The 23,088-nt window shown below is 40.1% G+C and overlaps 3 protein-coding genes across 9 annotated transcripts in view; 2 read left to right on the top strand and 1 right to left on the bottom strand.

The window, feature by feature from the left end:
* The window catches only part of espn (espin), a 38,485-nt gene extending 35,475 nt beyond the window's left edge, over window positions 1-3,010 (top strand). For both annotated transcript variants that reach the window (XM_084917297.1, XM_084917298.1), the window contains 2 exons: window positions 737-758; window positions 1,102-3,010. In XM_084917297.1, coding sequence (XP_084773423.1) covers window positions 737-758; window positions 1,102-1,246 — 167 coding nt within the window. In that variant the 3' untranslated portion in view covers window positions 1,247-3,010. The remainder of the gene's footprint in view (window positions 1-736; window positions 759-1,101) is intronic.
* Window positions 3,011-4,812: 1,802 nt separating this feature from the next.
* On the top strand, window positions 4,813-17,728 carry arhgef16 (Rho guanine nucleotide exchange factor (GEF) 16). 3 transcript variants are annotated; one of them, XM_084917134.1, is made up of 15 exons: window positions 4,814-5,140; window positions 5,798-6,412; window positions 6,945-6,996; window positions 7,730-7,887; window positions 8,206-8,262; window positions 10,708-10,868; window positions 12,795-12,944; window positions 13,029-13,158; window positions 13,770-13,844; window positions 13,960-14,052; window positions 14,226-14,377; window positions 15,146-15,331; window positions 15,680-15,750; window positions 16,422-16,523; window positions 16,668-17,728. In XM_084917134.1, exons 2-15 carry the CDS (start codon window positions 5,843-5,845, stop codon window positions 16,805-16,807), a joined length of 2,097 nt encoding a protein of 698 aa, XP_084773260.1. In that variant the 5' UTR covers window positions 4,814-5,140; window positions 5,798-5,842; the 3' UTR covers window positions 16,808-17,728. The 3 variants fall into 3 exon arrangements, with proteins under 3 accessions (XP_084773262.1, XP_084773260.1, XP_084773261.1); XM_084917135.1 differs by lacking the exon at window positions 4,814-5,140 and adding an exon at window positions 5,588-5,688; XM_084917136.1 differs by lacking the exon at window positions 16,668-17,728 and having other exon boundaries at window positions 4,813-5,140; window positions 16,422-16,647.
* On the bottom strand, window positions 17,509-22,362 carry ybx1 (Y box binding protein 1). Of its 4 annotated transcripts, none has more exons than XM_084917138.1 (8): window positions 22,103-22,362; window positions 20,243-20,306; window positions 19,915-19,948; window positions 19,725-19,814; window positions 19,266-19,607; window positions 18,852-18,937; window positions 18,229-18,515; window positions 17,509-17,856 (listed from the first exon to the last, which is right to left on the bottom strand). In XM_084917138.1, exons 1-7 carry the CDS (start codon window positions 22,209-22,211, stop codon window positions 18,275-18,277), a joined length of 966 nt encoding a protein of 321 aa, XP_084773264.1. In that variant the 5' UTR covers window positions 22,212-22,362; the 3' UTR covers window positions 17,509-17,856; window positions 18,229-18,274. The 4 variants fall into 4 exon arrangements, with proteins under 4 accessions (XP_084773264.1, XP_084773266.1, XP_084773263.1 ...); XM_084917140.1 differs by having other exon boundaries at window positions 19,329-19,607; window positions 22,103-22,361; XM_084917137.1 differs by having other exon boundaries at window positions 18,840-18,937; window positions 22,103-22,361.
* Between the last annotated feature and the right edge of the window lie 726 nt (window positions 22,363-23,088).

Consider the following 23,088-nt stretch of genomic DNA (forward strand, 5'->3'; position numbering starts at 1 on the left):
GAGTAGCCAGTGTTACTCAGCACATCTCATTTTTGGTGGCAGGTTAGTAGTGCTTAACCCAAATGGATGACATAAAGGCGCTCTGGGCTGGAATAAGTTGGCAGAAAACACTTAGTGGCTGTGATGCCACCAAAACATCCAACCAGTTGGGGGGTTTTGTTACTAGAGAGTTTTTTTTTCACAGGAAAGCACTTTAAATTCTTGCCACTGCAGGCCTTCTTTATTAATTTACTGTTTATTTGCATTTCAAGAAGTTCTTCTGCACAACTATGTTGTACTTCTCTATTTCAAAAATATTCAAAAATACCCAGCTTACTAAATGTATTTTTTGTGTTTGCATTGGGAAAATGTTGGACCTAATCAAAACTCCAGGTGCGTCATATGCACTAAAAGTAAAAGGCTAGTTTTGTATCTGTTTTTAAATCCATAAATCAGAGCCAGGAAGAAGTAAAAGAGTCGAGAACCTTACATGAAAGGTTTCATTCATTTTTTTCCTCCAGTGGAAGCAAAAATATATTGACTAATTCAGCTTTACCTCAAGATTTGTGCGATCTTTAGCCTTCTTTGTGACATTTATTGTTGAACAATTTGAACTTGATGTTTAGAGTATAAAGTGTACTTCCTATTTTGTTACTTGCACGTGTTAAAATTCTCATTTAATTGCTTTAACTTGTGGATTAACTGCTGTTGCTGTTTAAGATATTTAAACCTTGTCTTCTTGTGCTCACCATCTCCTGATGTGACAGGGAACAGAAAAGGTAAGAAAATTTTATTCATTCTGCTTTATACAACACGTAACACAAAATGTGTTGAATGAGAAATTTGTTAGGTGCTGTGAGTCTGAGATCAATGGATTAAAAACTTCTTTAATTACGTTTAAAAAGAGCAAAGAAAATAAATTTAATATACAGAAAATACAGTACTATTCTTTTAACAGTAAATACTGCCCAAAAAGTGAGATGCCTTGGTGGAGGTTTGTGCTTCTGAGTGCTTCATGTCTTGAGATGTGGTCATTTGCATATGTTAGAAGTAACAACTATAAACTGAAGATTTACTGTTCAACTCTAACTACTGTGAATTATCCTTTATGGGTGCACGTAGAAAAGAAGAGGAGCAGGCCAAAAAGGTGAAGGAGATCGAGGAGAAGACGGAGTTGGAGCGAATACGAAACCTAGGCTATGACGAGACCAAACTGGCGCCCTGGCAGCGGCAGCTCATTTTGAAGAAAGGGGATATACCCAAATAGTAAACAGGATCATCTCCCCATCCTCTGCCCTGCAGCGCTCCCCACCCCAACTTATACCAATGCCTCCCCCTCCCTGATCCTGCATCCCACACTGCACAGGTCCACAGGGGAAAAGCTGGTCTTCCTTTAAACTGTGTGTTACTCTTTGGCCTCCAGACACACAGGGCCATGCTGTGGCTGCTGCTGTCCACACGGGCTCTGAGGCTCAGCTTGGGATGACCCTGCACCTGTTTTATTGACACAAAATCTTGTTTTTTTTCTTCATTTTTTTAACATTAACAACAGTTCTGAGATGCACTGATTCTTGTGACCCGATAAATGTATGTCCTGAACTTAGCATCTATCTGCTTTCCTGCAAATCACTAGACTAGACAAAAGTTAGAACATTTAACAGACTTATAATAGAAAGAGACTACTTTTAAGCCTATATGCCAGACTCACTCACCTTTATGTAATGAATGGGGAAAAAATACTCATGAAGCAGCTAATGCATTCTATATGTAGATAGTGTTACATCTCCATCATGGCTTAGTCATGACATTTTTGTATCAGTCTCATAGAAGCGCTTTCTAGGCTTCATTTGACTGCCACGGTTGCAATTCTTTTCAATTTTTTAAAGCAAAAACTCTGCTCAAACGTATCAGCGTCTCGTAGTTAAGCTTGTCGTGCTTTCTCAGCAGATTTCAAATGATGATAAAATATCCTATTTTTCAAAAAGAAAATGCAAAATGATATAGATTGATTTTCACTGGAAAAGGATAAAAGGATCCAAATTAGATTTTTCAGTGTGTGACCTAAACTTTAAACTTTAAGCTGTTCTGAGCACGAATGTTACATGTTGTGTACATGTGTTGCATAAAGCGTATCAAGTTGTGTTGTTTTGTTAAGCATACTTGACCCAGGGGTTCCTGGATATTCTCAAAGTAAAGGAAGAAAAGAAAAGACACAGAAAGTCTTGTCTAGGCATCCTCTATGTGAGCATAGCCTTTAAAAGAAATGCACATCGGCAACATACAGCAGTCGTCATCTTCACACTAAATATTTCAAAAGTTAGAGAAAAGACAACATTTTGTCCTGTGTCATGTTCCGGTCTTTGTCCCACTAACCTGGACTCTAAATCTTTGATGAGCAGATCTGCTTACACACATAGTCACGATACAAATTTTGTGAAACGACAGTTTCAGTAGTCGACCCCAGTGACTACAAAAAAGCTGATTTTTCTTTTTCAAGTATTCTTAATGATTCGCACATCTGTTGGGCACAGTTTTGGCCAACAAACAGAAATTTGGAAAAGCTGTGTTGAATACTTTCGGCAGAACTGAGGAGACATACATACTGCAAGTTTTACCAGTTCACGCATTTGCACAGGGGCATTTAAGTGAGAGTAAAGCTCTTAAATGAAATTAAATCATGCTGTGTTTGTCCGGTGGTTAAAAACATGATGTTTCATTTTTGTTGGATGGACATTTTTACAAGTATGCACACGATGTCACATGAATATCATGGGACTGTTTGATCACTTGGATATATTCTAATTCACTTTCATCGGATGCCATATGATATTGAAATTGAGGATGGTGTAAATGTCATTGCCATTTGATTTTCTTTATATATAAACTGTGTACATAGTGACCCTCAGCATTTTGTCACCTCATTGTTTCCACATTGCATTATAATACATGTCTCAGCCTTGCTTGAATAGAATATTGGTTAATGTGTAATCATATTTTCAGACTGTTAAAGTTGAAGAAATTAAATCTTAAATTACCAAAAAAAGAGAAAATGTGTGCTTTGTTTTTTGTGTTACTTTCCAAAAAATATAATACTTGTGCAACACTAATTAATTCCCATACAAACTTGTCATGTATACTTTTTTTGAAGAAGCTTAAAATCTTATGTGGACGGGAACACACTGGCTCTACACAAAAAATGAATTGTCCTCTAAACCTAAAAACTGGTTGTCCCACTGCTGGCTGCAAGAACTGCAATCAAGCATTTGTGATAACTGTTGGTGAAGCTTTTGGATTGTTTTGTTTAAGCCACATTGGAGACTTGTTGAGCATTCAATCCAATTTAAGTTCTGACTTCGAATGGGCCACTTCATTTTGCGGTTTTTGAGCCATTCAGAGGTGGACTTGCTGGTGTGTTTCAGATTGTTGTCCCTTTGCATATGCTTGAGCTACGGGGCGTGAACTGACAGCCAGGCATTCTCCTTCAGGATTTTCAGGTAGAGCGCAGAACTCTCTCATGGATGCCATTTTTGCCCAGTCTCTTTTTTTATTGTTGAATCGTGAACTCTAACTCTAACTAACTGAGACATTGAGCCCTGCAGTTCTTTAGATGTTCCTGTGGGTTCTTTGGTGACCTCCTGGATGAGTCTTCAGTGTGCACTGTTTCAGGTTTCTCATAATGGCTTTCACTGTAGAGTACCAAAACCAAAACTTCACTTTATCTGTAAGGTTCTATTTAAGTGATTTTTTTAATTAAACACATCTGGCAGTAATCAGGCCTCAGTGTGTCTAGTAAAATTCAACTCAGTTTGATTCATCATGATTATACATGATGATTTAACAAAGGGGACACTTACTTTTTCACATAGGACCAGGTAGGTTTAAATAGATTTTTTTCTTCAGTAAATGAAATCATCAATAATCATTTGAATCATATTAAATGTGTTTGTGTTGGGGGTTTTTTTCCTCACAGCACTATTTTACAGCACAGCACTTTACTCAATTTGAGTGTTTAGTGTTTCTTTACTTCCAGACTCATTCACCCACCAGGGTTGAAGTAATTCATGCAAGAACTTCTTTTAACCTACCCTAACACTCCAGTGGGTGCAATCCTGGAAATTTAGGATTCAGTATCTTGCTCAAGGATACTTTGACATAAAGGGTGAAGGAGCTAGGGATCAAACCACTGGCCTTCAGATTATGCTCTACTTTCTGAGCAACATGAGTCTGAGGCTGGCTCAGCTTTAGTGACTTGTGGAGATATTTGCTGGTGATATTTTTAATCTACAAGGAAAATGAAATGGAAATTGCAAGTTCAAACACGGCTTAAACAAGAGTTGTTTTTTTGATGATTTTAAAATTATTTGTACAAAAAACAGATTACCGCACAAAAATGACTGAAATCTAATAATAATCATTAAAAAAAACCCAAATGTATTACTTATTAATGACTCATTTGTGGTTAAGCTTGTGAAAATCTGGATTTATGCTTGATGAACACAGTGTCATGCCTCTTATTGGTCACTAGAGGGGAACAACGAGCTATGTAGCTATGTGTTACCAATCAGGTAAACAAAAACCAGAAAAAAATATTTTTGTCATTACAAGTTTATGCAAAAGGGAACACTTTGTCTTTATGTATGCGCAAACGGATTTCAGCTACTCAAATGTCAAAATTCTACTTGATGCTCTATAATAATGTATATATATATATATATATATATATATTTTTTTTTTTTTTTTTTTTTTTTTTTTTTTTTCAAAGTCAAGGTTTGTATGACCGAGACGAGACTGGTAAATAGGATAATCCAGCATCACAGGGGCAGGTGTTAAATATGAATGGCTAAATATAAGGCTGCTTATCCGTGAGAAGCTGTCTCGCGAGCTGTGTCCTGCTTTCATCGAAACGGTCACTTATTAATGATTGATTGACGCTCACCTGTAGTGACGTAAAGGGTTCGCTTTAATGGGCGCCTGCAAACACAGGAGGAAGTGGGCGAGTAAAGACGGAGAATGTGACAGAAAGCGGCGGAGGAGTACAGCTGCTGCTCAATAAAAGCTGCACTCTTTCTGCGCGTCGGACAGCAGCTCCGGAAGCACCGGCGGACTGACCCGTGCTGTCAGCGAGTAAACGAGGCTGCTGTCAGAAGCTCTGCTCACTCAGGTAGGGCAGTTTGTTGGACCTCTCCCAGTCTCGGTGTTGCTTGCATTGCGTGTCATCTCGCTGTTTTGAACTGTGGGAATGCGAGGCAGACATTTTTTCCCTCTCCCACCCTAATCCGTTTTACAGGCAGCGAAGTTATTGGAAATCAATTTGCGAGTAAGGCGAAATGCACGGAAAAAACCCAAAACACTTAAAGTGGATTTACAGCAGCGGGATTTTATATTTGAAACCCACATGCAAAGCTGATTTCTCACTGGCTGGTAGGAATGCCACTTAAAGACTTTCGCCAGGCTTATTTATAATAGAGATGTGTTTATAAGAAGTACGCATGTATTATAACGGACTTATGGGTCTGCGCTGGACTGTTCACAGAACAGGACAGGAGTAGCCAGCTTATTAAAAAGTTTCTTTTCTTGTGGTTACTGCGGCGTAAAGATTTACAGTCCAGCGTAGGAGTAAGTGGTGACTCATGGGTTAAGTCCCTTCATGTGAGTTTGAAGGGTATCAAAACTCTGAGTGTTTGTGTGAGAGCGGAACTGGATCACAAGGTGGGTCACTGGAGATTATTTAGGGCCAGACTGTTGCCTTGTTTCTATTTAAGGTCCTGCTTTATACATTATAACTCCTTTCAATTCTGTACTTTGTCCATTGTTGTAGTTGCTGAAGAGCCCAGACCAGCCAACATTAGGACAGGAGGACGCCATGTCTCAGAGCCAGTCAGAGGACTGCCAGGTCCCTCAGATCGTGGAGAATCAATTCGCCACAGAACTCCATATATACGAGTCGGGTGATGAGTGCCCTTCACCAGGCTCTGCAACACCCGAGCCTGAAGCATCCACACCCAAGGAGCAAGCGGAGGATGTGGATGATGATAAAGTGGACAGGCTTGCGGTGCCTCAGCAGGTGGTTCTGAGCACAACAAGTCCTGCTGCGCTGAAGGTTGGCAAGGAGCAAATGATCCCCAAGAAGTTAGCAGTGTCCAGCCGGCCTAAAAACCGACACCACACCACCGTGGTGACATTCCCAGTAGGACTGGAGAACTCCAGCAGTGCGAACCAAAGCCGTCGCTCGGATGTGTCCTGGGACGATTACGACAGTGATGGAGAAGGTTTTGGTATTAGGAGGAACCGCAGGAACCAGTCATACAGAGCGGCAATAATTAGCTTGAATTTTGAAACCTTGGCGACAGAACAAGCAACTGCAACCGAACTGAAACCTGTTAGAGAGGGCAGAGCACCCAGTCCTGCCCCAATTCGCACCCATGGACGTAAGGTACATAAGTTGAGGCCAGGGGGTCTAAGGATAGTGCTCTACTCTGCCCATCTGCCACAAATATATTGTAAATTAGATGAGAACTTGTATGCATGTCACAGTTTGATATTAGCTTATGAATTGCTTAGAAAAACAGGCATCCAAGCTAGTCCTTCTAATTAATCATACTTTAACTTATCCAATTACTTGGAGCATGTGCAGCATCATTTTCTTTGTGTAGTTGTGACCTTTAAACACATACACTTCGACTGGGTCTGTCAAGCTGTTTCAGTCTGGTGTAGCTACCAAAGTTCTTAAATGAGCAGAGCTGATACAGTCTCGTCCTTTTAATAGGTGACAGGGGGAATACCCAATAGTGTCAGCAACATTCAACTTTAGTAATAAAGATGATGGCGTTTTTCCACAATCGACTAGACTAGTGTTCAGGAAGTTTGTTAAAGGCAGAATGAGGAAAGAAAGGAAAAAATATCAGCATCAGTGACACACATTTATTCCGCAGTAACTTCAGGCTGCACTGCTGTTTTGTCTCTAGGGAACCCTGGGGAGAAAGAGGAACCAGAGACAACGTGGATCATTCAAAGATGGTATGTCCACCCGTGCGCCGCGTTGTCTGCGTCTCTTAATTGGGTTAAAGGGCTACAAATACTCAGAAAATACCAATTACATTTGACATTTTGAAACTAGATTGCAAATTAATCGTATGCTCAGTCATGAAAACCTCATGCAGAGAAAGCTATAATTTCCATGCCATAGCTTGGAAAGGAGGGGACCGAAACGGAAATCGTTCTCCCTGAACACTCCCGGCATGTTAAATACTTGCTGGGCCTTGAAGGTTGTCCCGAACCGTCAGGCACTGCGACGTCTCCTTTTTGAGATGTGATTTTTAAAGTCATCTCTCAGATCTAGTTGTGTGGAATTGAGAAGAAAACTCAGTTTATAAAACTGATACTGAAGCAGCTGATTGAGAACTGCCTAAACAACACTTCTGTTTGCTTGTTTGCTTCTTTTTAAGTCCTCGAGGATCATTCGATGTTTAACCTGCTCTTTGATCTTTAACCTGCACATTTAACACACTCTCTGTCTACCGGCTGTCCACCTAACTGATGCATTCTCACCTCCCTCGTTTTCATTCTCAAATAATCTATCTTAATATGGTGTCACAATCCAGCTTTGGCATTTTTGTGGCATTTGTGAGTGAAAAACAGCAAAATCCACACGTAAGCTGATCATGATAGTAGATACTTTTAGAACTGTGCATTTAGGACTCTATGACTATAAAATTTTCTGAGTTCAATTTGATGTTGATGTTGTCCTCAGCTACACCGCGCCTCTACCAGGAAATCCGTGAGCGGGGGCTGCAGTCCACCAACCAAGATGAGTCCCTTGATGAGTCTGTGGTGGCAGAGCCTGCTGCAAATGATCAGGGCATTGTGATAAAGAGCTACCGACCAACCCAGCTCACCTGGAGCCAGCTGGTACATGTCCAAATGCAATGAGGGAATCAAGTATAGGCTAAGAGCAGTCTATAATAATCTTCAGTTATCAATAAAGCAGCGTGCTGGTATAGAAATCATTTTCAGTCCTCACTTCCTTCAGCAGAGAGCACTGTCTGCCTTCTGGGGGTTTTTTTTCCATTGTTTTTTTTTTTTTTTTCAAATCAATTTGAATTAAAGTCATATGATATAAACGCTTACTCTTACTGTACTGAATATGTTTTATATAACGGTCTCAAAAAAATTATTCAAAGGAATATTAGTTTCAAACTATTGATTTTTTTAATATCACTTTTAAAGGTGAAGGACACCGGTATTCTGGACTCTGTCACACCTCAGGAGCGAAAGCGACAGGAGGTAAGTGTGTGCGTGCTTACATAGCTGCTTACTATATCAGGTTGGCCTGGTAAGGTTAACTTTACTGTGTAACAAATCTCAGATTAAGTTGTCAACAAGAGAGGACACAGAGGAAGGTGACAGATTATGGTCATGGTTAAGGACCAGAAGAAATGTAAAAATTGTATGAGTAGGTTTATTCGTTTAATATGGCACGCACTGGGTAGGTGCATATTGTCTTGTTGAAGGTATCTGGTTCATGTAATGAAATCTCTTTAGCAATGAATAAAATGTGCACTGCAGGCTGTGGAACTGAGTAGTTTGTGGTAAAGATTAATGAACTAATTTGGTCAATCATCATTAATTTAAATTTAAGATGATGCTGCTCCTTAGGATCACTTCACAAACTCAGTCTTTGTAGTAGAGGTATGGGTGAAAGACAGCCACAATATGAGCTGATGGTGGATGGTGCAGTTGGATGAATCCAGAGAGACCAGTAAACCTCTGTGTCACAGCAGTACAGATCAGGTGATCACAAAGCCTGGCCATGAAGAAAACAAGTCCACGATGATTACAATACAAACCAATTTGGTTATTTTCATGTGAGTCATTACTCTCCACGACACTGCAGCACTGGATATACCGGTTCCCTCATCTTCCAAGTACTACTGACCCCTTTTCTGAGAGGGATTGTGGTGTGCTTCAGCATGCTACAGAAAACCGCACACCACTAAAACTCCGTGGATAAACCATAAATGCAACCATAAAACATTTGACAAGTTCAAAGCATTTCAGCCAAAATGTTTACATTAAGAATGTCAACTTTTTTCACTATATAAAATGATTTAGGAATATTCTTGATGACAGAATGAAAAAAAAACCTATGATACTATGATATGCTGCTTCTGTTCACTCAGATAAAGAGAAAAGCAGCCACAGCCTGTGGTTTCAATAAAAACTGATACCAGAATAAGAAACCCCCACACATGCAGTGACTATTAATAGTTTTTTTTTATAATGGCTCGCAGTTTATTAATGCAATAATTATTATCATATTTTATAGTTTAGTAGAATTGGGGACATACAGGAAATTGTTTTGTTTTTTTAAAAAAAAGGTGATTAAATGGATTCAAGCACAACATGATTACTGAAGGTTTTGTAAGAAAACTCTGATTTAGCCCAATAGTTTACACAGAGTTTTTGTTTAGGGGAAAAAAGTTCATCCTGAATTAATTTCCTGAATGGAAACCTGTTCTCAGAGAATTTGTCTAAAGGCTCTAAGCAGGTTAGGAACCCGCTAAGGTGGGTTCAGGTTAAGTTAATGTAACAACAAATCCAGTTATATTTCATTCCAGAAACTTCTGAAAAGCCAACAAACATCACAAACTGATACTATCTGTGCAATGTAACACTATCCCAGGGTGGATTTTTCCCTCACCAGCCGTCTGAGATGTCAGCTGTTGTGTCAATAGCAAAGGTCCACCCTGTATGCACTACAGTCCCTGAATAAAGCCACACCCTGTGAATGTAATCATTCTCTGGCAGTCTCCTACACAGGTACTTATCATGCTCCTTTGTACTTTTGGTCAACTCATAGGTCTACTTTAAATGGTGAACCAGTTTCCTGCAGTCGTTCAAATCATGTTTTAGGAACTATGAAAGCATTTTATTGAAGTTCAGGATTGCTGAGGTTAATAAAAAATGCTGCACTCCTTGTGGATAGACTGTAGAGTAATGAAGATTTGTGATTCTTGCAACAGAGATCTTTACTCAGTCCAGCACGCAGTGTTACTGTTACTTATTGACATTTCAAGCTTCAAGTCAGAACTTGTTAGATTTAGCTCAGCTCATGCCCTTTGGTCATTCCTGGAAGGTGTGTCGTTCCCACCTCTTCGTTCCTCCAAGGTTCTAACCACAACACTAGTGGTAAACTAAGATAATGTAAAACATAGTGTTCATTCTGTTATACAGCTGAAAACACACTGCTTCTAATCAAGCAGTGGTGAAGTGTCTGCTGGTTTTGTATTCATTACACTTCAGTGTTCTGTGAATTTTAAGATGAATATCTGCAATAGTAAAACTGCATTTAGGCATTGCTCCCTTTGAACCGCCTTTTTTTTTTTAAACCACAGCAGCCTTGATAAACCAGAATGCACAGCAACAAAAGCTCATGTTTTATAATGTTGTCACATGCTGCACACTGGTTTTTCTGGCTGGCTGTAATGTAGTGATAAAATTAACAAAGCAGAATGCCGTAAGAAGATGCTATCTCTCTGAAAGGAAGGAGCAAAAACCTATCTCTTTAAAGGAATTCTGGGATATGTAGGAACTCACTACATCACACACATGAAATAAGGAACACGGTGAATTAAAGTGAAAGAACTTGACAGCAGAAAGTACATGTTGCAGAGTGAATGGCTCATTCCGATTTACTTGGTTGTGTAACTTGTTGTCTTCACTTGATAGGCCATTTTTGAGATCATCACCTCAGAGCATTCATACCTGCACAGCCTGGGTATCCTGGTACGCAACTTCAAGGAAAGCGAAACACTGAAGAAGACAATGACGGCCACAGAGCACCACCACCTCTTCTCCAATATTGCCGTCATCCGTGACGTTAGTCAAAGGTCAGCGCATGACTCTTAAGGATCTCATAGTCATCATTACTGTATTTTGCTAATTTCAAAAAGACCTTCATTTTTATTTTATTTTTTTCTGGGGAAAGCAGTGATGTCGAATTCATCTGAAACATATTACTTGTAAGGAAAAAGGTTGATTCGGGTAGAGCATTTTCCATTAGCATTTCTGTAGTGTCCTGTAGGCCCCATAAACATGTTAAAACTTGCTAGTCAAACTGGTTCTGCTGCCTATCTGCTCAGAGTGGTATTCCCAGGCTTTATAATGATAATGTGTTTGAAACCAGCCTGTGTGTAATGCAAGCAACTTTATTAACAAAGAGAAATGCCCTTTCATCTTTGAGCCTCTTCCTCTGTTTCCAAGTAAAACAGTATCTGTGAAACTACTGAACGTGTATTGGAAGCTGCTGTCTCAGTTACAGTACCTGTGTGTGTGTGTGTGTGTGTGTGTGTGTGTGTGTGTGTGTGTGTGTGTGTGTGTGTGTGTGTGTGTGTGTGTGTGTCCTGTAGTTGGTTTGTTGGCTGGGCGGTTTTCAGGTTTCATTTTCATCCCTTTTTGTTTGTTTAAAATGCACTTTTCAAGAGCGGGGCTAAAAGTCATTTTTCATGTTGATGTTTGTTATTTATCTGTTCGAAACCGGTGAGGCAAAGGTCAAAAGATGTTTCTTCCTGTTACTAAAGTTGCTTAACATTGCCACAAACTATTTCTGTGATGTGATAGAAGCTATATCCCAAATACTTTGATGTAACTTAAAGGTCATTTTTGATTTTAGATTGTTGTGTCAAAGTCATAGATTTTTTTTTTTTTTTTTTTACTAATATACAGGTCTGTGCAAAAGTCTTGAGCCACTTCTTTCTTATTTTGTTAGAAAAGTTAGACGTTTGTGCAGTTCTTTCCTGAAACATGTGCATACATGGAAATACATTATACACTGCAAAAACCGTTTGTACTCTAATGTGCTAGAAAGGAAAGCTTGAGTATGGCCACCTTAGTTTTTCAACATAACCTGAACTCTCTTCTTCTCATTTCTTTAAGTAGTGTTCAGGAATATTTCGCCAGGCTTCGTGAAGGATGTTTAAAGCTATTAATTGTATGTTGGCTGCCTTTTGCTCCGTTCTCTGTCAAAATGACCCCACACTCCATCTGTCCAATCCAAGACCGTGTTTCATTGTGGGTTTGTCTGTCTAGATGTGCTTTTACTCCACTGGCAGTGTGTTTGAGATCATTGTCATGCTGAAAAATGAAGTTGTTGCTGATCAGATGCTTTCCAAATAGTATTGCATGGTGGATCAAAATCTGATGGCATTCTTTTGTGTTCATAATTCCATCAGGCTAATAGCTTGACAATCACAGCTAATCTAATTTTTCCCTAATTGCACTGTTGGGGAATTTTTTTTTATCTCTGTCAAACAGTGTCATCACAGTATTTTTCATTGCTTCAACTAAAGAAATGGTAACAACTGGGTTTTAGTTTGTGTTTTTGCAACGGGCTCCTAGTAACAAAGTGCCCAATCAGTTTAAAATGGGTTCTTTGCTAAGTAGTCTGTTATGTATGGATAAAACACTGGTACTACCCTTGAATTCGGTGGTTTTTTTGTGCTTGAATAAATCATTGGTCAGTGTTGAGGGGGGGGTGCATTAACTATTTAACTACTTCTCAAGGCCACTTAAAAAAAATTCAAAGAAGTTTGGCTCATTGGAGTCAGAGAAATATGAAAGTGGGGGTTGACTCAAGATTTTGGCACAGTACTGTAAAATCAGAAGAGTAATTTCATCTGTGCATTGATTGATTTGTATTACACATCAGAAATGTAAACTGTTCAGTGGTCACAGTCAGCCTGAACACCCTCTGTATATGTCCTACAGAGGTGGGAGAAATAACATATCTTTTAAATTGTTACTGAACTCTCCCTCAGGTTTTTTGAGGACCTTGAACAACGTCACTCTGACAACCCAGTGATCGACATTAGCGACATTGTTCAGACCCACGCTGCTAAACACTTTGAGCCGTACATTAGCTACTGCTCCAACGAGACCTTTCAGCAGAGGACCCTGCAGAAGTTATTGTGAGTAGAAGAACAAGCAAGCTACTGAGTTTCTCCAGTAACATGGCTAAATGAGCTGAACATGTGTCTTTCTGCATCTCTTAGGTCAAGTAACAGTGCGTTCAAGGAGACCCTGAAGAAAATCGAAATGAACAGTGAATGCAGAGGTCTCCCCATGCTCTCCTTTCTCATCCTTCCCATGCAGCGAGTAACCAGACTGCCACTACTGCTGGATGTCAGTTTAAGCTTTGCTTTACTATATGAGTAAAAGTTCTTTTTCTTTTTTTTTGTTTTAGAGTGGAACATACAAAGCAACTTAAAAGGGACATTTAAAAAAATATGGGTTCATGGTCAGCAGGTTCTGTGTGTATTTTCTCTTTTAGTGAATCAGAATCATACATTCATTAGAGCCCGACCGACACAGGATTTGGTAGAAATCCAATACATCAGCCGATATTTTTTTCTTTCAGACACATGAAACATAAACAGAAGCCTGACAATGCAGTTTAAAAATAATCCTGGTTTACTATTTCAACAAGTTGTGGATTACTTGTTTATGCTCTGCCCTTCTCTGCTCAGATCAGCTGATTGTTTTTGTAGTGTTGCAAGATAGTCGCAGAGTGCCCTCTGGTGGACAAACGTTTTTGAAGGGTGTTTCTACAAAGTCTTTGTGTCTATCCATCCATTTTCTTTAACATTTTTTTAATTTAAATTATTGACTATATTATTATTGAATTATAAATGCTGATACTAGTATATCAGCCCTGCCAGTATATCAGTCGGGCTCTTATGTACTAAGTGTTAACTAATACACAAGAGAGTAACTGGTATTTGTTTGCTCCTCAGACAATCAGCCAGAAAACTACACAAGGAACAGCGCAGTACTTTGCTGCTATCTGGGCATTGCACTACATCAATAAGGTACTGAGCACACCTCAGCTAGGATGCATGTAAAGCACTCTGCAGCTTCACAGTTATCATCTGAGAGCAGACTGGGACATTTATGCTGCTATTGTTAAAATTATTATGCCAACAGCTGGTCACTAGCTGCAATGATGGAGCTAGACGGATGGAGCGAACTGAGCAGATGTATACCATCGAGAAACAAATGGATTTTGGTAAAATCAAGGTGTGCTTCCACACAGTCAAGAAAGAATACACTGATACATACATATGGTTACATTGATTAGTAAAATATCATAAATGATTGTAGTAATAAATAACAATGTCATTTAAAAATTCATATAAAACCTCTGAGTCCACTTTGCTAACCTGGAATGATAAATCTGTTGATGCTGACAGGCATTCCCACTGGTGTCATCATCGCGGTGGCTGAAGAAGCGCGGTGAGCTGCGCCTCTCACTTGAAGAGTTCAGCATATGGAAGGCTTTCAGCACCAGAAGCTACTACCTGTTTGTCTTCAGCGATGTACTGATTGTCACCAAGAAGAAGAGGTGAGTGGGAATAGTGCCAACAATCGTATTCCCCTAAAATACTATTATCTGGATACAGTGGGAAATTTTGAAGCTGAGTATGAAGATGACTGTCAGAGTTAGTTTAAGGCTTTCCCAGTGTAATGATTGAGTTTTTTCATTGATTTTGATGACAAATATTCAATTGATGTATCTTAAGATGATTCCTGGTGGACCATAAGTAGTGGATACCTAAAAGATTAATGGTAGAGTACAGTAGAACCTGCCTGGACATCTGCTAAAGCGGGCAAGAGAAGAGAACACTTAAACCCACAAACAGTTTAATTCACTTGCTTGCTATTTCCTTGTGACTGTAGTGGATACTAAGTAGATCCAGCTGCTGACAGAATATGAGAAACAGAAGAGAGGAGGGAAAGGGACAGAGCAAGGAGAGAGTATGGATGTGGTGCTTGCATACTTGAGATTCTTCGATCCTGCATTCAGCGTGTCAGCTCGACTGACTACAGCTTTCTGTTTTGAGTTAGGGAGAAAGCAAACAATGTCCGCTCAGAGGAACAACACTGGAGTCATTTAGACACATTTTTAAGTCAAGTGATAGTATCTAGGAGAGACCATTATCAATCAAGTGATTGAGTTTTAGCTGCTTGGGATCTAGGTACATTGACACATGCATAAACTAGGTTTCACAGCAAGTTTGGCAAGACAACACAATAAGCTTAAAACTGCCATGTGATGGACTTTCTTTTTTGTTTTTTTTGTTTGTTTGTTTTCTCACAATTGTCTGTCCAGTGAGGAGAGTTTTGTGGTGTTGGATTACGCTACTTTAGAGAATATTGAGGTGGAGATGGGTGAGGATGGAGAGAAAAGGGCACCTACGTCTCCCAAGAACAACTCCAGCTACCTTTCTTTTAGACTACTGATGAGCAAGAACAGTGAAGGGAGAGCAGAGCAAATCTCCCTACTGGCTGAGTCCAGGTACTGTGACTTTCAGACTCCTCTTAAGCTCAGCTATATATCTCTCAAAGAAGAGTTTACTTACCCAGAGGTCTAACAACTTCTAATGCTTTATATCACAATGTGATTCTAAAATATTGCTTTCTTTCAATACCGATAGTAGTTCTTTATTCAAAATCACATTTACATTTACCACCTCGAAGACCACATCTAATAGTTTGTGTGTGGCGCTCTCTACTGCCATGAATCTTAATGGCAGCCTAAGATCCTCCCATGTTATGAATTTCACTGTAGAAAACACTGGTTTGTAGTCTTTTTCTTTTTTTTTTTTTTTAAATTGTGCTTTATTTTTTATTTTCTATCACCAAGGGTGGACCGGGAACGATGGATAGTTGCTCTTACAGAACACAAGGAGACAGCTGGCTCCAATAATACTGATGGTAAGCTTGTATTATTATAAAGAATAATAAGTTTAATCACAGTGTTTGTTTTCCTGAGACGTTATTCATTTGTTATGAACTCCCTCAGCACAGTGCAGCACAGAAAACAGATGATTTGCATTCAGTTTTGCCGTCTTATTTGTTTACACAGCTGCAGTGTTTCTTTCTTCTTCGGTTGAGCTTGTTAGATTTCCTTTGATCCATAAAGAACTTGTAAGAAAAGCTCCCAATAATTCAAACTTCCTACCATTTAGACTCAAAAGCATTAAATAGTAAAAGTATTTTGGTTTTTCTGTCGACACAGATGTAGCTGAATCATTCAAAGATTACCTGGCCTGGCGTGACCAATGTCTTTGTTGCTATAAGATCAGAATAGATACAGACATTAAAATGGTATTTTAAAAATGAAAAGTTCCAGAAGAACCAGTCCGTTTACCATACCGACAGCAAAACTATTAGAGGTGGGGTTACAGCTTGTGTAGTTTAATAGCAAGCATAGCTGTTGACATTTGGTTTTGTTATCAAAGGGTGTGCCACTCTAAAGAAGTTATGGTATGTACTTTGGTGTAATTTTACACCCTGTTGGATATAAGTTAGCTTCCTACTCCTTTGTAGGACAGTAAGATGTTCAACATACAGTTTTATGAACTTCACTGCCTTGTGCTTTTCAGGTCTGCCACAGTATGAGGCCACCAAATCCTACATGCCAAAGGAGCCAGATGAACTGGGCCTGAAAGAGGCCGAGCTTGTCATTGTCCTACAAAAACAAGAGGGTGAGACCTTAACTTCTTTCCAATCTGTAATACAATGCAAATTTCACACCATCAAACACAAGAGTGTCGCTGTTCTTTTGGTTAAAAGCGCAAAATAAAATGTAAGGTGCTTTAAAGTTGACCTTAACAGCAATCTTCTCCTAGGATGGTGCTATGGGGAGAGAATGCGAGATGGAGTGAGGGGCTGGTTTCCTGATAGCTGTGCCACAGAGATCACCAACCCTGACGCCATGGAGAGCAACGTACAGCGTATGAAGCGTTTGCGCAAAGAGACCAACGTCTGAGACATTGCACTGCTGATGAATCGTACAAAACAAACTATCAATTATAGTAGATGTGGTCCAGCAGTCCATTACCAACAGACTGAAAAACATTGACTGGGCACAGAGAAAACCACAACCAATCATTAATGCTATTCTCTGGTCTCAGATGCGATGATTCAGGTTCCTATTTCTACCTTGTGCCTTCCATTTCTCTCTACCATCAGGCTATCAAAACACATTTGAAACTGTGTCGATCTCTTTCAGGAACAATTGAACAGTAAGGATTTTTGTCCACCTGTACGAATGTGCAGCATAAAGACTTACTGGCCAAGTGTACATTTTAGTCCCCTTGTACAGCTCACTCCAGCCATTTTCTGTTTAGCTGGTTTTTAAGCTGCATTTTAATTTACTTGCTGCAGTAAAATGATCTTTAGATGTAGAACACATTTGTGGATAAATACTGGTACTACACTGTCAATGTCTAAAATGTTTTAAAGGGTTTTATTACTGTGCTGTGAAAAAGTGACCAAAGTTCTGATTAAACATTTACCACTGTAAATATAGTTGATGATAACCACACCATTGCTTAAGTCCCTCATCTTTATATGAAATGGGGAATAAAAACAAAACCTTAAACTGTGTCCTCTGTAAATGAAAGATTAGATTGTGTCTTTTTCCATATCCTGTATACTTGAAATAAAAAAAACAGCCACCACTCCAAACATTTTTCCTGGGTTCTGGACTTTTATTTGAGCTTGCATTTTGTTAAAATGTTTGAATACATAAAAAGTTATTTAAAAATGTCAAACTGACCAGATATCAAATTCCATTTTATCTTTAAAAACCATTTGGTGTAAAAACTTAGGACAGATTTAGAAAAACATTTGCTGTTTCCCCAAAACTTTTTGTAGCTGTCACATAAAAATAATGGAAAAAAAACAAGTCTGCATAGATTCTGCAGGCCATCGGTGGTAATCTGGTCAAATGCATGGTGCAAGCTTGTGACGATCGTCAAGTCAAATCTTTATTGCTCAGATCTTATTTGATGTTTCTTCTTGTTGACAAAAAAACTGTAAAAGAAGAAAATTAGCAATTAGTCCACTGTAAGTTTTTATTAAACATTCCCAGCCTTTTGGATTTCGACATTTTGCATGGTGTATAATGAAATGCCTAAAAATGTGCATCACCAGAGACACTATTCAGAGATGCTGTTCAGACAAAAGTGATAGAGCTCAGTGGTGCCAGACTGTTTGCTTAATCAAATCCACTAGATTACCTCAGGCTTTCAGACTGTCCACTACAGAGCCAAAAAGTGTATAGGACAAGCTATTCAGCTTTACACTGCTGTAATGCTGCCTAGTTATTTTCTTTCAGTCCCAGATGCTGAATCTAATGAACACATGTGAAATCCGACATTATGAATATGGTCAAAGCAGACTCACCCGGACGATGGTAAAAGATGGTAGGTGCCGGTGGGCAGGTTATTTCCTACTCAGCCCCACCCTGCTGGGCCTCGGGAGCGGACGTTTTCTCTGCCGATGTGTCACCTCCTGTCTTGGCCTCCTTGTTTTCCTGGCCAGGTTTGCCACCAGTCTGTTGGCGTCTGCGGCGGTAATTGAAGTTGCGGCGGTAGCGGCGCTGGCGGGGCTGCTGATTCTGACCACCTTCACCGCCCTGATTCTCCTTGTCCTCCTCAACGTCCCGCACCGGTCTGGGACGGGGTGGACCCCTAAAGTTAACAAACAAAAAGGAAGAAGCTATAAGCAAACAATAAGGGCACCAACTACAAGGCAGAAATACCATGCAGAAAAATACATCTACTAAAACAAGATGCAGGATTCAAGTGACTAACAAATTGCTGCTGAAAAGCTGCAATTTGTGGATAGGCTGCAACAAAAGGAGAGCTTCTCTATCCAAACATGTGGAGATTACTACTAGTAAAAGAATCAAATAGAGAAATCTTAGTTGCTGGACACAAGACCAGGATGGAAACAGCCCAAATGTTTATTCGCCTATTGTTGCAGCCCTACATCAGTGAAGCCAACATGCAAACCTTGGTCTGAACCTTGGTCGGAAGCCTCTGTAGTAGTTCTGCCTCGCTGGTTTGTTGCCCTGGTCTTGACCTCCCTGGCTCTCGTCACCCTCACCTCCCTGAAAGCAAATGGATCAAACTGGTCAAACGCCTTCTGAACCATAGTTCAGTAGTGACATGCACCACTCTAATGAAACTAGCAAGCTTAAAGAGTTAATATTGAAATGATGAATGAGCATTACCAGGTAGTTCACCGTAACAATCATGGGGCCCTATTAGAGTCAGTTTGTAAAATACTGGCAAGGCCCCCGATACACCAAGATTTATTGGTCACAACCACGTGAGGGTTAGGAGAGGGTTAAGAGCCGAGTATGACAATCATATTACGGTCCCGACTTTAGGGACAACTGGGTGTCTGTTTCAGGATAGTAGCCTGTGACAGCATACCTCAGTCATCTCTCCGCGTGGTGCGTTGGTGTACGGGGGCCGGCGGCCGTATCGTCTACGTACAAAGTATGGTGGGTAGCGCCGTCTGCCAGGGTACGTGGGTCTGCGCTGCTGTTGCTGCGAGTCTCCTTCAGGGGCATTCTCTCCACCCTCTCTGCTTTTGTCACGTCCTCCGCTGCCTTGCTCACCCTCTCCATCACTCTGGTAGTTCTCTGGATAGTCTCCTCCACGGGGAGGGCCCCTCCTTCGGGGGTACCGCCTATAGCGGTTCCTGTCAGCAGCATACTTGCTTCCCTGGACTGCAACACCTCCTGGGCCGGTGACATTTGCAGCCTCTGCTCCCTGTGTCCGCAGTAAGATGTTTTTTTACATTTTTTTAAACTAGAGAACATTCATGGGATGTTTTCTTTAGAAGCTGCCAGAGTACAAAACCAAATTACTAACCAAAGAACAGCTTACCTTCTCTCCCTCGACTACATCAAACTCCACAGTTTCTCCATCTCCAACACTGCGAAGATATTTTCTCGGGTTGTTCTTTTTGATGGCTGTCTGAAATCATAATGGTTCACATTTGAAATGTTTCTAATCATCATAATCATCTGATTTTGTTTTAAATTGTGAAAAGAAAAAAAAACATTGCAAAGCTTACCTGGTGTACAAAAACGTCCTCTTTTGTATCATTCCTATGAATTAAAAAAAAAAAAAAAAAAAAAAAAAAAAAAAAGCAGAACACCATTAGAAGTATCCTACTGAGCCACAAAAAGCAGTGATGCCTCTGCAGACTACAACAAAGCGAATGAGTGTAAGGATTAACAGATGCATGCAACCAGAGTTTGGAGACGTGTAGATAATTCATCTGGGCAGCTTTGTAAGCAAATCATAGCCATAATAGGATTGGGAATGTTGTTTCACACACACACATACACACTGTTGTTATCAGGGTCTATGGAAAGAAGGGATGGGTGGAGTCAACTTACCTGTTGATAAACCCATATCCATTCCTGACGTTGAACCATTTGACTGTACCCAAGACTTTTGTTGCTGTAAAGAAAACAATGATATATTACTGATCATTTTAGATGCATCTTGGTATTTAATAAGACTTCTAACAATGACAAAGTGTAAAATAAGAACAGACCATGAGAAAGTGACACATTTAATGTGGAAGTTAAATATAACTCCCAACTGTCATTCTTATTATAGATCCTGGCGCTTAGGAGTGTCTTGTGCCAGCTGCATTTGGTGTGAGGTAAGCACCATGAACGAGCACCACGAACGAGTACCGACTAGATTACTTCTCGGGTAAATTTCAAGACTGCCCCTATTTTTAATGTCCCCGTCTACTGTAATGCCACCCAAATCAAAGATTTCAATATCATCATAGCAGGCCGCTGTAGCTAAACACATTGACTTTTAACTACAGCAGACCTACTGCCCCATTTTAGACGCACTACTGAGCGTTCACACGTGGTAGAGTCGCGCCCGGATATGTTAGCGAGCCCAGCTGGCTTGTTAGCATAGCTATGTAGCTGAGATGGTCTGAACCATGTGCTTGGATTACTGCCAGCAGGCGGAAATGAACATAACACATCGGACAGCTTCTATTGTGACCAAATGCTTAGGACGTTAAAAAAAAAATAAAAATAAAAAATGCCACGGTTATACTGGTTTCAATTAACAACCAAGGAAATGGCGAAAGAAATCAGCGGAATACACGGCGGACATTTTGGATGGCCTCTTTAGCCATGTAAATAGCTCAAGCTAGCTGGCTAGGCTAATATAGCTTCGCAAGCAAGCGAGCAACCGTCGGTCGATCACTAGGCCCCAATGAGACCTCATCAATTCCACCGAAAATAGTCGACCATTGACAGTTGTGCTATGGTGCTTTTCTGATCAAATCCAAATATAAATCGCTGCTAATTGTAACAGTGAAAAGTTTGAATATAGTTTCGACTGTTTTAGATGATTTTTTTTAATATTTCACCGGGGAGCAAGACTCGTGCGAACAAAGGATGGCAAGTCGCTAACGCTAGCTTGATTTCGATATAATTTGTAACCGGTTAAGCCATTTGATATCTCGGTGTTCCACAAATATGGCATTAAAGTTCACTTTAATACATCATTTCCCATTTCTGCCTGCTTAAAAGGAGCACCGACGTTGGCATATACACACAGAATCTGATAACGGGCAGAAACCTCTTCGTTTACGTGACGGCCGACCGGTACCAGAGCATTCTATGGCGTACGTTAGACGCGAGGAGGCCGATGAACATAAGGGATTAAAAGTCTAAAATACCTAATTTAAAAAAAAAATACTCACATGTCTTCTAAAATTATTTTAATATGAAGGCCAAAGTGTTAGCTATTAAAGAATGAATAAGCAGCGGTCTATAAAAACTATAAAAAGCTTGCGCTGTCTAGCTTCCAACCGATACTTTAATTCTGTATCGCCAGCACGTAAACGTTTAGCGTTTTTTAGGAACCAAAAGAAAATTAATTTAACTTTTTTAAGAATGCTTCTCGTTAGTAAAAGCCAATACACTGAATAGAACACAGCCCATGAAATAATTAAATAATTTTAGCCAAAGGGACCAAAAAATATACTGGGTCCCGTTGGCCAAAATAAAAATTTCTCTAATGCTAATGTAACAGTGTAATTTAACATGTGCTAACGTTGTGCGGCTCAACGGCCGTGTCTAACGAACGTTTTTTAGTTTACAGTATACTGAGCTGTGGATCGAGTTGACAACCTTACCAGCCACCACTTTTGCGCATTGCCCCTGTGCCATAAAACACGTTAGCTATCTAGTTAGCTTAACTAGCTCCAGCAGTCTTACCGATGACCTTCTTATCCCCCGCGGAAGCTGCGGCTGCCGGGCTGGATGGGCTCTCCGCATCGGCAGCAGGCTGCGGCGGTTGTTGCTGTGTCTCGGCCTCGCTGCTCATTGTTACTTGTTGGTAATGGCTTCAGCCGGCGGCGGCTCTTTGCTATAGTTCCCGGTGCTAGATGGTAACCTGGGCCGGCGGTGGTGGGGGCTACTGCCTTCGGGCTCTCTGCTTTCCTCTTTCCGCTCCCGTTGCCGATCGAACTGGGCAGAATGAGATGAGGTGCCGGAGAACGTTCCTACTCGGAGGTCCGCCCAACTGCCATTCTAATTGGTTGGAAAGTGTAACAGGAAACACTCGCTTTCCAATTAGCCTGAGCAACTGTCAATTTCGCTTCAGAAACGCGTTGGGTAAAATGATTGGGTAAAGGAAACCGTACCTGTCCATTCTCACCACCCCTTCATGATGTCAGAGCCAGACGAATCAGACCACATAACCGTGACAGTTTTGGAACAGTGTCTACTTGGTAAAATCATGTTCTGCTGACGGACCTGGAGCTAATATACATATAGTTTAAAATATAATTGTAGTTATCATTATGCAATACATAAAACTGCATGGAAATATTTCAAAAGACTTGGCCAAAATAGTAGGATTATCGTGTGTTAATCGCACACGGGGCAAAGGAAAGTCAACAGCTGAATATTCTGCTTAAGAGATCTAGAATCACGGGTCCATTAAGAAGAAAAACGATGTCTGAATGTTTAAACTATTTTCAGTTTCATTGTGCACGCTAGTTAAATTAAAAATAAAAAGGTGCATATATATATATATATATATATATAAAGAGGGGTAACTGATGAAGTAATCCATGTTACTTATTACACCTAAGCATTTAAAAAAATAATAATCATAACATTTCTGGAAATCTTAATTACCTTAGTCACACCATAATTATCTTATGACTGTCAAAAATTACATCACAGTTTAAATAAGC

This window comes from Perissodus microlepis, chromosome 20 (assembly GCF_051167445.1).
Source record: "Perissodus microlepis isolate ML-2025 ecotype Zambia chromosome 20, ASM5116744v1, whole genome shotgun sequence".
NCBI classification, from domain to species: Eukaryota; Metazoa; Chordata; class Actinopteri; order Cichliformes; family Cichlidae; genus Perissodus; species Perissodus microlepis.